The sequence below is a fragment of the Alexandromys fortis genome, unplaced genomic scaffold (assembly GCF_014885135.2).
Source record: "Alexandromys fortis isolate MF-2015 unplaced genomic scaffold, M_Fortis_MF-2015_v1.1 scaffold_0, whole genome shotgun sequence".
In the NCBI taxonomy this organism is placed as follows: domain Eukaryota; kingdom Metazoa; phylum Chordata; class Mammalia; order Rodentia; family Cricetidae; genus Alexandromys; species Alexandromys fortis.
In genome coordinates this window covers 44,681,479-44,694,584 of record NW_026067949.1, presented here as the reverse complement: position 1 = coordinate 44,694,584, position 13,106 = coordinate 44,681,479, and the positions used below count along the sequence as shown (strand labels likewise).

Genomic DNA, 13,106 nt, shown 5'->3' with positions numbered 1-13,106 from the left:
AAACATGGATAGGAGGTCAAGTAGGGCTTCAGAACAAACAGAAAAGCAGGGACGGGCCAAAAGTTATTTTAAGATATCTTTAAATATAAATTGAGCCTCAGAGGCAGAAAAGTCATTTACCCAACACTGGCACAATTCAAATGTAATTAAGACTTGTAGATCAAAACTAGTAACAAAAAGGGGCATTTTTCAAATTGCATCTAAGATAAGAACATATTAAACAGAATTTTGAGCCTTAAAATTAACAGTACTTCCCCTTGAAGTGAGCTCAAGACTGGCATAATTTTTGTTACCAAAACTAAGTTTGAATAACATACATAAAGCAGGACTGGCTAATTGGAATCCCCCACCCCCAAAACGAACAGAACTCCCTCTCCAGACAGTTTATATAAGGGGTGCAGGTAACAGAGTCAAATAAAAACGGCTGCTGAACTTAAAGGAAGATGCCCACTTCTTTCTCTCAAGAGGCAGATGGTCAGCTGAAAAGTAAAAACACCGTATCAATAGGACGTTCCAGAGGAAAAACTGCAGCCACCTCTGCACATGCAATAGCAAATATTTATATATTTTTTTAATCCCAAACCGAAACAACCCACAAAACTAACAGAAGAAGGCAAGGGTTGTCCCGCTCTTGTGACCTGCTGATGGCTGAGGATCCTGAGGGGCTGGTGAGAGCTGCCCAGGGGATAGAGATGGGGGTACCATGAGCTAAGAGTGCTCCACAGGTGTTGACCACCTCAAGTGGGCTACATGCTCTCTTCGGTCCATAAGGTCTTAGATCAGGAAGTTCAAGAAAGTGGCAGCTAAGCAAGAGGATTCCAGCCCGAGTCCAAGTCAGGGCCCAAGTTCTCTATTTCACTCTTTTAATGAATATTATTGTCACTATTTTTGGTAGTTGAAGTCACTTCGGTAGCCACTGAGGGTGGTGGTTTGTAAACAGACATTGACAAATACAAACAGCGGTGCAATATTTGACCCAGACTTTAAAGGACAGGAGGCGATGGCGGAAATGAGGTAACTCTTCCCAAACTCGTATGAGCAGGCAGCTCCTGCTCTTCTAATGCTGTCCATTAAGAGAGAGTAGGGCTTGGCAACGGGATGGCTACATAAAGAAGAAGCTACAGAGAGAAAAGAGAAAGGTTCAGATTCAAATTGATTCTTAAAGCCAAAAAAAAAAAAAAAAAAAAAGGCGTTTCTTTACAACCAGCTGTGAGGGTAGCAGTGTGTCAATTGAAGGGTCAGAGTCACTAAGCACGGCTGGGAGGGGTGGGTGGCAGTGTGGACACCGGACCAAGGGAGGGGAGGATGCCTCTGCTGGACACTGTGAGTCATGGATGCACTACAGGCAGGGACAGGAAGGACGAGTGTGGGGTGAGGACGCCGTAGGGCAAGTGTCTTGGAGAAGCGGGGCCAACCAGACAGCAGCACTGAAGTCCACCACACAAGGCAAGGAAGCAGGAGACAATCCATCCCCATTTCTTTATGTGATGTGACAATCACGTGTGTGTACATAGGCATGTCAGGCAGGGACTGAAAAGAACTCACAAACGGGCACACAGAACAACGGTTGGGTAAAAATATATTTCCCCGCTTTAAGTCTTGGCACTAGTGATAAATGCATAGGTCACCTGTCGGCACACCACGTTCACAGACACTGGAGTTACTCAGCGGGCTGCTGAGCCAGCACTTTCATACTTGCAGGAATGATACGCTTCACATCAATACAATTATTTTAGTTCTTAAAAAAGACATGTGTCTAACATGCAGCTTACATACATGACAATTCTGCATTAACACTGAAAGAATACACAACAGTTTAGAAAACATTGGTTATCTTCAAACAGCAAAAACGACAGTTCTACAACTACAGTTTAAGGCATATCAGCATATTTTAAAATCAAGAAGTAGACAAAAGTTCTAATGCTGTTCACAGCTTAATTTTCAAAAATCCCCTTCACACCGACATACAAACTAGACTCTATAGGTCATAATTCAGGTAACAACTCCATAATAAGCGTCCTGTCAGCGGAACTAGGACGTTGGAAACGGACACCTGACAAGTCCAGACCCTTGTGAATGGCAAAGGCAAGGGATTCAAATGGACAGTTCCGGTAGGACCACACAGAGACAGCATGATTTGGGGGGAGGGGCTGAACACAGACTCGGTAGAACACTTAGGGTGTGGGGGTGTCAGGAAAGTGAGACAGCCAAGTCCACCCATCAGAGGCGCAGGGGATGGAGAGGAGGCAAGAGCTGTTGCTGGTGAGTAGAGGAGAACGAGAAACCCGTGCCCAAAATCAAGTGGAATGGTCCCCCTACGTGAGAGATGCCCTTTGAGACCAATTAATACAGAGCCCAAGCCGGGAAAATAGTCCTGACCTACCACTGAATTCTCCTGCTGGCCATTCCGTCATACCCTGCAGCCCGGGAGAGTTACAGGGAGCACAGATGCTCAGAAAGGAGCAAAAGATGCTCAGGGAGAGGTCAGCCAAAGCTGTCTGACAAAAAAAATAAAAAAATAAAAACGAGTGGCCACTGTGTAGTTAGCACAAAGAAGAGACCATTAGGCTAAGGTCCAAACTGTAAGGGTATAGAAAGGCCACAGAGACATTGTTTTTCTGGACTTTTATCCAGTGGTTGGCAGGAGTTCCCTTCTCCCATTGTCAGAATCCAAGGCCGACCACATGATGCTCTGCAAACCAATACCCTGCCTACTTCCACTGAGGTCAAGAGGAAGCAAAAACTGTGGGGCAAAATAGAAATGTGGCCGGTATATAGATGTTTTCACTTAAGGAAAAAAAAAATTACTCAGACTGTACCTTCAGGACCCCTTCCAAAAGAAAAACTCAGCTGTCCCAATGGTTTTCCCTCATCTGAAACAGAAAGATCTCCGAGTCTTAGTCCTGTACTTACATGCAAAGGCGAAAGCATATCCAACTAGATTTGAGAGTATCGTTTATTCCGTGCAGAGCCAGGGACTACTGTGAAGAAAGGCACAGATACGGAAAGAAAAAGAGCAGCAGTAACAAAACTACGGGAGGCTTGGGCGCGGTGGGAGGAAACAGTTTCAGAAGCAATATGGTTTTGGTTTTGTTTTTAACTTTCTTAGGATTCTCTTAGTTTTTTTATTCCCTGACTCTCCATAGGTTTCATTTTACTGTGAAAAAATTAAATGCCAAAAAAAAAAAAAAAGAGAAAGAAATCCAATTAATAATCTTGGCATCAAAAAGTCAACTGGATGGTTTTTGTATTTTTTTTTTTTTTTTGCTGAGCTTATCTTAAAAAGCTTTTAGGGATGTGAGAAATCAAATGCAAAGGGTTATTTTCTATTACAAGGCACAAAAAACGGCTCACACAAGCAGTGGCTGGAGCAAGCATACAACACGAATACTCAAGCTCTTGTGTGGTGCGCAGCGAAGAAGCAAATGCAGCCACGGTTAGTGAGCGTGCCATCAGTGCCTGCTGCTCCACAGCCAGCTAGAGAGATGGACGCAAAGCCAGGGTCAGCCTAGGGGCGCCTCAATCAGTGAAGACGATGGCGGTGGCGGCTGCTCTGTGGCTTCTGTCCCAGCCTGGTCTGCACCCCAGTGAAGCCAATTTCCTTACTGTGCCTAAAGAAGCCTAAATCAGGTTATGAAAGACCACGGCTTTCTTATGACTGGGAAAGGAAGAAAGGAAGAACATGAACACTTGGCTGGGACCAGACAGGGACTGGCTGGACAATTCTTTTTATCAGTGTGTGTCACAGCGGGAGATGCAGCGTGTTTTACCCGCCTCGCATGAACTGCTGATGTCAGAGGAGAAATGTGGAGGCGAAGGACGTTTATAGAAACGTCAGAAGAGCAGGAAAAGCCAGGGGATCGTGTTAGCATGGGGCAGCCAAGCAGAAGACAAGCGGAGAGGAGAGAGAATGCGCTCTTCCCCCTCACACAGCAGGCAGATGGGGCGTGTCCTGGCACGTGAGTTGGCGCTGCCCCGGGGGAGGCAGAGTGACTTATGACCCCGAGAGACAGAGCAGGCAGAACTAGTCACAGTGAGGGGGCGAATGTGGAAAATTCCTTAGAGACAACTGGGTCTCAACACGAGTAAGGAGCTGAACTGAAGCTGAAGCTGACCGACAGCCTTACCATCCTCTACGCTGAGTAATGGTGCATTGGGCTCAGTCCCATCCTGCCTTAAACTGAGGACATCCTTTCCGATTTGTGCTATGGGGAATGCATTGGACAGCATCCTTTCTATTTGAAGTTTTTATGGCAGTTTTTTCATTGCAGTTCGTGAAAATTTCTGTTAGAAGTAGCCAGCCTGCTTAAAGCGAATGCAGGTGTGTGGGGGAAGGGTTGGGGAAGGGGATGGGATATACCCCTCACTGTAAGTGGGGACCTAGTGTCCTCAGTGGAAGGTTCCTTAGCTAAGCAATACTTAATGAGCTGCTCTTTGGGATCTGGGCCTGTGAAAGCATCGGGGGCTCCCTGGCGGAGGTGAACATAGTCATGTTCCTAAAACCGGTCCACAGTAGCTGGGCCAGGCTTTAGAATGGGCATTCAGATGTGGACTCCATCCCTAAGAGGGTCTGAGCAGACCACAAGCTCGCGCCAAATAACCAAGCAATTCAATGAAAGAGTCAGACAAGCCGAAAGCTGTCTATGATACCACTCAGCATTCTGCCTACTTTCCAGCCCACGCTGGGCTTGCGGCAAGTGTGGAGAAGAGCAATGAATTCAGGGGCTGCGCAAGCATGAGATGAATCATCGAGAAAATGCAAGTTGTTGTCATGGCTACTCAGGGTTTTAGTTCAGCTGCTGAGGTGGTGAGCTCTCACGTCAAACGTACAGGTAGTATTTTACCCCACTTTCCTCGGTCCAAAGTGACATACAAGTGACAGACATGCTTCCTGCTGCCACTTGGAACAGGCATACGAGGCAAATCATCGACTTTCCAGAAACCCAGTCCAGCCGCACGAGCATTTGCTGTTACCCCCTTGTTCTACGGTTTTCTATCACCCGACAACGTTCAGCAAAATGAGCTAAGGGTTACTGGTGTGTGGGGGAGGGTGCAACACAAAATCAAACAGGGCACAGACGACAGAGATGCGCTATTACTGCCAAAGCAGGTGAATGCGGGAGCGTCCTTGGCTCGCCCGGCTTTATGTGAAGCTTGCACTGCAAGTTAAAAAAAAAACAAAACAAAAAAGTTAGAGATGATAACAAATTAAACAAAAAGAAAATTAGGAGCGCCAGCACCAGCATTCATCGGTGGCGAATGCTCATGCAATGATTATGGGACGGACAGAAATTAAAAGGCAAAAAACTCGAGTAGGCTATTCTGCCGGAAAAGCAAAGCAAACCTTGAATACTGAATAGAGAGCACATGCTCGCGTCCCTTTTGCATGGAATTTCTATCCAGGGGTGACTTCCTGAAACCAAGGCACAGTCCAGTGCAAGGACCAACTGCTTGGTTTGTTTTCTCAAATAACACAAAACCACTCTCTGTGAGGAGTGGAGATCACACTAGGCTAGAAAGAAACTTACTTCATCTTCCACTTCTGGGCTGAGGGAGGAGTCAGAGAATAAACAGACAATAGGCGTCTCTGCCAGGTGACCGGGAGAAGAGGCCTAAGGAGGCTTGCGAACTGGAGTACAGTGGACAGAGGACATGCTACTGGTCTAGCTGGGCAGAGCTGAACAGAAACACGGTCCGAGCTACAGCAAGGCCAGGAGCTTTCCCCCCACTCCTAAGACCAAAGCAATACCAAACCTGGGATCTGCAAGGCTAATTGTAGGCAACTCCAAACATGCAACTTTATTACTTAGCAAAACCCCAAACCAATTAAAAAAAGAAAAGTGCAGAGATGGCTGTGGAGAGCGCAGTCGGTGCATGCCAGTTTAAAACGAAGACCCAGTTCTCTCTGGGGTCAGATGCATCTCAACCAGCAAAAGCCTCCTGGCAACCGTGTAGATCATTTTCAGGAGAGCGAGGGGGACACTGTCCCCTCAGGCAGTCCTACCACAGCAGTGCAGCCCCGAATGAGGAAAGTGGCTTGGTGGCCAGAGATGGCAGAAGGTGGGGTCCCACTAATGGCAGGGCCAGGGTTAGTTCTCCTTTGTAATCTTAGGAAATGCTATCTACTTACCTATGCTCAAAAAGGGAGTGTGTTGTTAGAATAGAAAAAAAAAATTAAAGAGCTGAAAATTATTAGAAAGTGAATTAAGACTGGCAGTGGGCGCACAGAGGATGGGGACGTGCACAGCGGATGGGGGAGCAGCACCCTTCTGACGCTTTCTGCTCAGCACAGCCAGCTCCTAAGAGGCACGGGGTGACACCCGCACCGGTTGCACGGACAGCCAGGAGGAAGAACCTTCCTCTTCCAGCTCAAAGCGCTGCTCTGGTTGCCCCAGTTGCTGTCTCTCTGCGGTCCTCTCTAGTCAAAGCCTCCCACTGTCAGCAACAGTAACAGGGGTATTTTTAATCCAGGCCTCCAGCTAGCCCTTGCTTTCATTATACAAGCGGGAGTATGGGAAGTGACACACAAAATACATGCCACTGCCAGGCACTGGGCCTGGTGGTTCTTGTGACCCGAGTCCAACACCATTGATAATAAATGAGAATATATAAATAAAGCTAAAATAGATTTTAACACAGGTATCGTATAAACTTTAAAAGCATTATACATTGGTAAAGCCTAGGGCGGGAAGGAAAGAAGCCAGCATGGTCCAGAGCCCAAAATGTCCATTTCTAGATGGAGGTACGATAATCATCAGTTCTTAGAATTTTTATTGCTAAAAGGCACATCTAGGATACATGAAATATCCTCTTTAACACTGCTGGTCTTTTATAATAAATATTTCTAGTTTAAAACTTGTACCTCCGCCCCTTTAATGCTTCAGGGTAAGAAAGCAGACCCTTGGGCTTCCTAAGCTCTGAGTGAGCAGCCCCCTCCCCCGCACACTTATATATATATATATATATATATATATTTTTTTTTTTTTTTTTCAGATAAAGGCTTTGGATCAGGGTTCAATACCAAATGGCTTTGCCTCTGGCTTGCTAGCTGGGGATGCCACTCACTATGTAAGGATGCTACTATCAGTATTATAAGCTTTTCCAACACACAGCAACAAAGCGTTGTATTGAACTAGATTATCGAGGCAGGGTTTCTCTGATTTGGCCCACAGTTTGGGCTGCTGAACCCCTTTGATGAGTTGGATCTATACCAAGCCCAATTAAAACCATACGTTATCTACACGGACTACTCCTGTTACTGCTTTGTGCGGCTTCCCGCTCCTTCGTTCGCCGGAACATTTCCTACTGCCTCAGAGTTTGCAAACGCAATGTGTGCAGAGCATGGCTTACTAGCCTTCCAATATGTCACCAGAGTGCTGCAAGGGCTACAAGCACACCACAGATCCTCAGAGGTAAGCCTGCTGTGCACGAGCCAGGACTAGGTGGCGGCAGAACTGGGCTGGTTTGCCTGCCTCTCAATCAGGACTGTGCAGACTCAGTCCTAAGTGCTACATTTTTTCAAAGCAGGAAGCCTTTGCTCGCACCAGCACCACCGTTTGCGCTGTTTTCTCCCAGCACCTTAGCATCTAAGGATGAAGAACGAGAACCCCGAAGCGGGCTCCAGGGTTGCCTGGACGGCCGCACTAGCCCAGCAGGTTCTCGAGGAGCGTGGCATCCCGGGGGCTGGTAATGGGGCCGTGGAAAAGTGGTCCTTCCGTAGCACCTTACTTGTCAAACCCACAGCTACTGTCACAGCACCACCCACCCCCTCTGCTCTTTAAGGCGACTCAATGGACAACTTCAGATCACAGAGGTCTAAGGAAGTGCACCTCTTCGCTGATCTGACAGGTCTTCTGGGGTGCCATCGGAAGTGACCACACAAGAGCAGCAACTGGCCCTTTGGTACTTGAAATCAAGACTGTGCTGTAACTGCTCCTGTGTGGGATTCAGGAGTGGCATGAGGCTTGCTAGGGCTCTGCTAAATGGGAGGGCATTTTGGTTGAGTTACACAATAAAATAGTCGTCCAGCTTGTTGAATTTAGGAAAAAAAAAAAAGCAAAAAATAAACAGCGCCCACTAGCTGCACTTGGGAATAACATCCAGTAGCAGTTCCCCGTCCTGTCTAACAGAGCAGGGAACCACGTGAGCAACCGTGAGCTTTAGAATGCTCCTTTACCAAGGGTCATGAGAAGCCCTCCAGAGGCACTAAGAGAAGCCCGCCCATCTTCTCTGAGTCTCCTAGAGTTGGCACTGAAGCTGCTACAAGAGGCACAGGCTACTCCAGTCCTGACTGCATGATCACCAGTGACGTTTATAAGTTAGTCAATCTCTTGTACCCTCTAAAAACCTCTGTCATCTTCCCTGCACTGTAGAGAAAAATACTTGCTTTTCTTTTTCTGGCCACAGACCGGTTTCCAGTCTGTAAGTAGGAAAGGTGGACATGCAAGAGGAAGAGATTGTTAGCGGTCCCCAGGAGGCGGGCGACACCTGCTTACTTTTTCTTATCCTTGTCCTTCTTGGTTTGCTGGGCCCCAGACTGTTGGGCCTGGGACTGCAGGAGCTGAGCCGCTGCCTTCTTCTTCTGGAAGTTGCTCACCTCCTCCTCGAGCTCCTTCTTCTTGTCTTCCACCTTTTTCTTCTCCTCTTGGTGTGTCCGCTTCAGGAGGTCAAACTTCTCATGAAGCTGAGAGGGAGAAAGGAAAATGGGCTCAGCCAAAGGAACAGAAACCTGAGTGGTACAGGCTGTGTGGGTACGTGCAAAATCAGTGTGCAAAATCAGAGTGCCGTCAATGGCTGTACTTACTTAATGGAGGTTTGGATAAAAATGCACCCCCATAGGCTTAGTCATTAGGATGTTTGAATGCTTAGTCATTAGGGAATGGTACTACTTGGAAAGGATTAGGAGGTGTGGCCTCGTTGAAGGAATGTCGGAGGGGGCTTCCAGTCCTTGCAGCATTCTCTTCCTGCAGACCCTGATCTCAAACTCTCAGCTACATCACCAGAACCACGTCTGCCTGCATGCTGCCAGGCTTCCCACTCTGATGATAATGGACTAAATTTCTGAAACTGCACGCCAGGCCCAATTAAATGCTTTCTTACATAAGAGTTGCTGGGGTCATGGTGTCTCTTCACAGAGACAGAAGAGGGACTAAGACAAGAGGAAGAATCTGGGTGGCTTCTGGAGGAGCAAAGCAGGCCACTGAACCCCTGAGCATCTGCCATTTGAGCTCCTTGGGGCTAAGCACCTCTTCGAGACTTTCTATGATAATAAGGTACTTGTTTCATTTCTTCTTATTATTTTTGGTATTTTGAGACAAAGTCTCTCTGTGTAGCCCTGGTGATCACAGACCTTACTATGGAGACCAGGCTGGCCTCAAACTCACAGAGATTTGTCTGCCTCTGCCTCCTGAGTGCCGGGACTAACAGCATACACTACTATGCTCAAAACTAAAGTACATTATTTGCGAAAACATAAAGATGACCAGCAAGGTGACCTAGTGGGTAAAGGCTTGCTGCCAAGCCTGCCCTGAGTCTGATCTCTGGGTCCTCCATGGCAGGAGAAAGCTAATTCCTTCAAGTTGTCTTCAGACCCACCCCCTCACACACACAATTTTAGATAATGTAGGGGTTTTTTGTTTGTTTGTTTTTGTTTTTAAAAAGCATGAAAAGGGTAAAAATTAACCATAGTTCTAATAACAAAGTCACTCTTATGATAAAGGTGGATTCTTGCTTGGGGGCCTTTATGAACACATATAAAATATTTAGAGATTCCATAGTGTTCATACATATTTATTGCCCCTTCTCTTTTCATACATATGCACATGTATATATTTTAGCTATACACACACTAACTGTTTAAATAAGAAGAATAACTTTTAACATCTGAGGGAAAAAAAATCACAATCACAGGCTGGGGCAGTGGTAGAAGGTGTACCACACAAGTGTGAGGCTCTGTCTTCATCTTCAGAACCAAACAATAAAAATAACAGAAACGAAACCAATAGGTTACCAGTCTCAAGTTCAGCCCATCACTCAGTTTTCCTTTCTCTGCAGCAAAACCATTTTAAGCACTTAGCTACTTAATGACCTCTGAGCTTCACTAGCTTCTCAAAAGAGATTTATTTATTTTCAGGTGTGTGTGTGTGTGTTTTGCCTGCATCTATGTCTGTGCACCGCTTGCATGCCTGGTGCCTACAGAGATGAGAAGACAGCTTTAGATCCCCTGGAACTAGAGTCACAGACGGTTGTGAGCCACCATGTGGGTGCTCGGGATTGAAGCCCTGTCCGCAGGAAAAAGCAGTCAGTGCCCTCACCCACTGGGTCATCTCTGCAGTTCGCTAGTCTTCAAAAACAAGATGCAAACATTATTCAAAGACTACTGAGCCATAGGGAATAGCTGTGGCAAAAATTCATATCAACAGTGAGGTTTCCCTGGGTGGGGACCCAGGTAGAGTCGGAGGGTGCCATAACAGGGAATGTGCTGGAATAGAAGCAGTGGGCAGGAGCTTGGGGCACGGTAAGACCAATAATGCAAAGCTCCTCTACTGCTTAGTTAGCTGAACCCCAAATCTCACATCTTAAGACTTATAAACTGAGGAACTCAGGAGCTGAAAAAACCACGTGATCAGGGCTAGAGACTTCAGAACTGGCTTTAGCCTTGGCGACTGTAAAAATCACTCAACTTCATGGCTCTCAGTTTGCCATCTGCTAGCAGGGGCGAGAATATCTGGCCGGCATCCCTTGCCTGGTGGGGAAGCTGCTCTTGAGATAAAGGGGAAGGAGAAGGCACCGTGCACCAGTGTGAAGCGCCATTAATTACAAGGGCTGAGAGAAAGCCTGCCTCTGGCTTCAGGCTCCGGGAGGACGCACAGCTCACCTCTTTCTCAGCCTCCTTCAGTTCCGCCTCTTTCTCCTTCACTCTCATCACAAACATCTGCCTCATCTCCTCCTCCTTCTTCTGCAGCTCTCCCAGGAACTCGTTCCTTTTTGCTTCATACGTCTCCTGAAGACTACGAAAAACCCACAAACCAAGACGGGGCATGAGACACCATCATACATTTCAGTGCACAGTGTCATTTACACACTAAAGCGCGAGCGAAACGGGCTTTCTTCCTCTTTATGCTGAGACAAATATGTCCAAAAGCACAGTGCAGTGCCCAAGGCCTGCAGTTACCCCGCCAGGCTCACAGAGTTCTGCAAGATGGCGGACCTAGTATCCAAGGTGAAACGGCAGGTGTTGGGAGTCAGACGGAGCAGCCCTGTAGGCGCAGCTCTGAGTCCTCTGGATGGAGGGAGGTTTCACACACAATAGCCCTTACTTCCCTGAGCTGAGACTGTGTGAATGAGTTAGGAGGAAGCTGAGAAGAGCGTGTGTCATACGAGCAGTGCTGATTAAGGGCTTCCCTTCCTCCGCTCAGCTCTCTCTACCCCCAAAGAGAACAGACTTCGTGAGAAGACTACCTTCGAAAGACAGGGTAGAAGCTGTCACTTCACAAGCCACAGCCCGATTTTAAGTGGTGTGGGGAGGAGTCTTACTTCATTTTGATCCTGTACTCTTTCTACAGAACTCACAGCCCGCACTTCACGCTCACGCCGCGACTCACCTGCATCTCTGTCAGAACAAAGACATTTCCAGAGGAAGAAAGCGCCTTTAGTAACACAAAGGACGCACGCACACACATCTCATGTACCACAAAGAAACAGGAGTTCCTGTGCATAGGGCACTCCCTTCTCTCCTTAGCAGTTTATCTAGGACAGCTGGATAGTAACAGAACCTGAAGGTGGCGTCTACCTTTAACGCAGACTGAATTCACACCTAGGGCAACTCTACTGCAGACTAGATGGCAGCCATGGGTTCTCCCAGGAACCCTCTAGCGGCACTCAGAATTCACACTTGTCCACTCAGGTGGTGAGAGGAACACCCAGTGGGGAGGCACTCTGGTGCGGGAACACAACAGGTAGACAGCTACAGTCACATGAAGCGTGCGACTAGGTTCGGAATGTCACACCTCATTAGCCCACAGAAGACAAGTTCTCCTGCCCTGCACACTGCCAATGCTCTCTGCTGGGAAGCAAGCATGCGCTTTGAGTTTCAGAAGTTACTTTTATTATATGAGACAAAAACAAAAAAAGTTGGAAATACTAGTATTAGCTAATATTAAAGCGATTTTTAAGAGACCTAAACTTTTATCAGTAGTTACCTTTAAAGTAACTCACAAATGACTGTTTCCATCACCTTTATCTGTGAATCAGACTTGCACAAAGGATAGCCTGGCCCTGTTACAAAATCTTACAGAAAATTTAGTTTTCTATTTAGTATCATGAACAGACCTCTCTCGTCCAAGCAATGTTCCTTATGCAGAAACACACCCAACCTGAGTTCTGCAATCATGACCTAGCTTCAGGAGAAGAACTTCAAAGGGACGGGTTCTGGAGTCAAAACAGCAAGCATGCTCCTCCACGGGGGATCCGCCATGCACGGTGGGCCCACCCTCACAGCACACTGTGGCCACACAGTCGCATCTTAGCATACTTTCCTAAATACAGATGCATGGAACCCTATCCGGCTCAGGAGACTCCCTGCGTGCACAGGGGCACCACAGCAAGGGCATCATTGGCAGTTCCCAGCTTTAAAACAGGACCCATTGACTCCCTCTGCTAAGTGAGACACTGTGGTCAGCTCACAAGGGTCTCAGCTGGTCGGGAGGACCTGATGTTCTCTTTGGAAGCCCATAGGAGAAGGTTTTCTTCGCTGGCATCAAGGAAAAGGATGCCCCGATTCTTAGGGGTTCACAGAGAGTGGCCTCCTCCTTGTCTGATTCTCCTGGAACCATCTGATAGAAGGTATGTCAGGGTCTGGTCATTGTCACCAGGACTTCCTAACACAGTGCCATCAAGAAAGGGGATTCACATTCACTTCACACCGGGCCAAACCAGGTCCCTGTGGAGCAGGAAGGACGTCTGAGTGAGTGGGTGACTGTACAAGGAGGACCCATCTCCACTTTAAATGGAAAACCCTGTCCTAGTTACTGGGTTAATGAATTTATTTTTAAAAGCTCTACTTTCACCTTTGTTTTTTTAGGTACAGGCCTTGGTTATTATATATA

The 13,106-nt window shown here is 47.1% G+C and overlaps 1 protein-coding gene across 3 annotated transcripts in view; it reads right to left on the bottom strand.

Annotated features, from left to right (window-relative positions):
* Positions 1-50: 50 nt before the first annotated feature.
* Septin11 (septin 11) overlaps positions 51-13,106 on the bottom strand; it is an 84,432-nt gene continuing 71,376 nt past the window's right edge. The window contains exons 8-10 of one of the 3 annotated variants that reach the window (XM_050150328.1): positions 10,877-11,009; positions 8,496-8,683; positions 51-479 (exon numbers count right to left, since the gene is read on the bottom strand). In XM_050150328.1, coding sequence (XP_050006285.1) covers positions 476-479; positions 8,496-8,683; positions 10,877-11,009 — 325 coding nt within the window. In that variant the 3' untranslated portion in view covers positions 51-475. Of the gene's footprint in view, positions 480-499; positions 1,119-1,562; positions 5,160-8,495; positions 8,684-10,876; positions 11,010-13,106 lie in introns of those variants that run through there. The other 2 variants (XM_050150327.1, XM_050150325.1) reach the window with 2 other exon arrangements.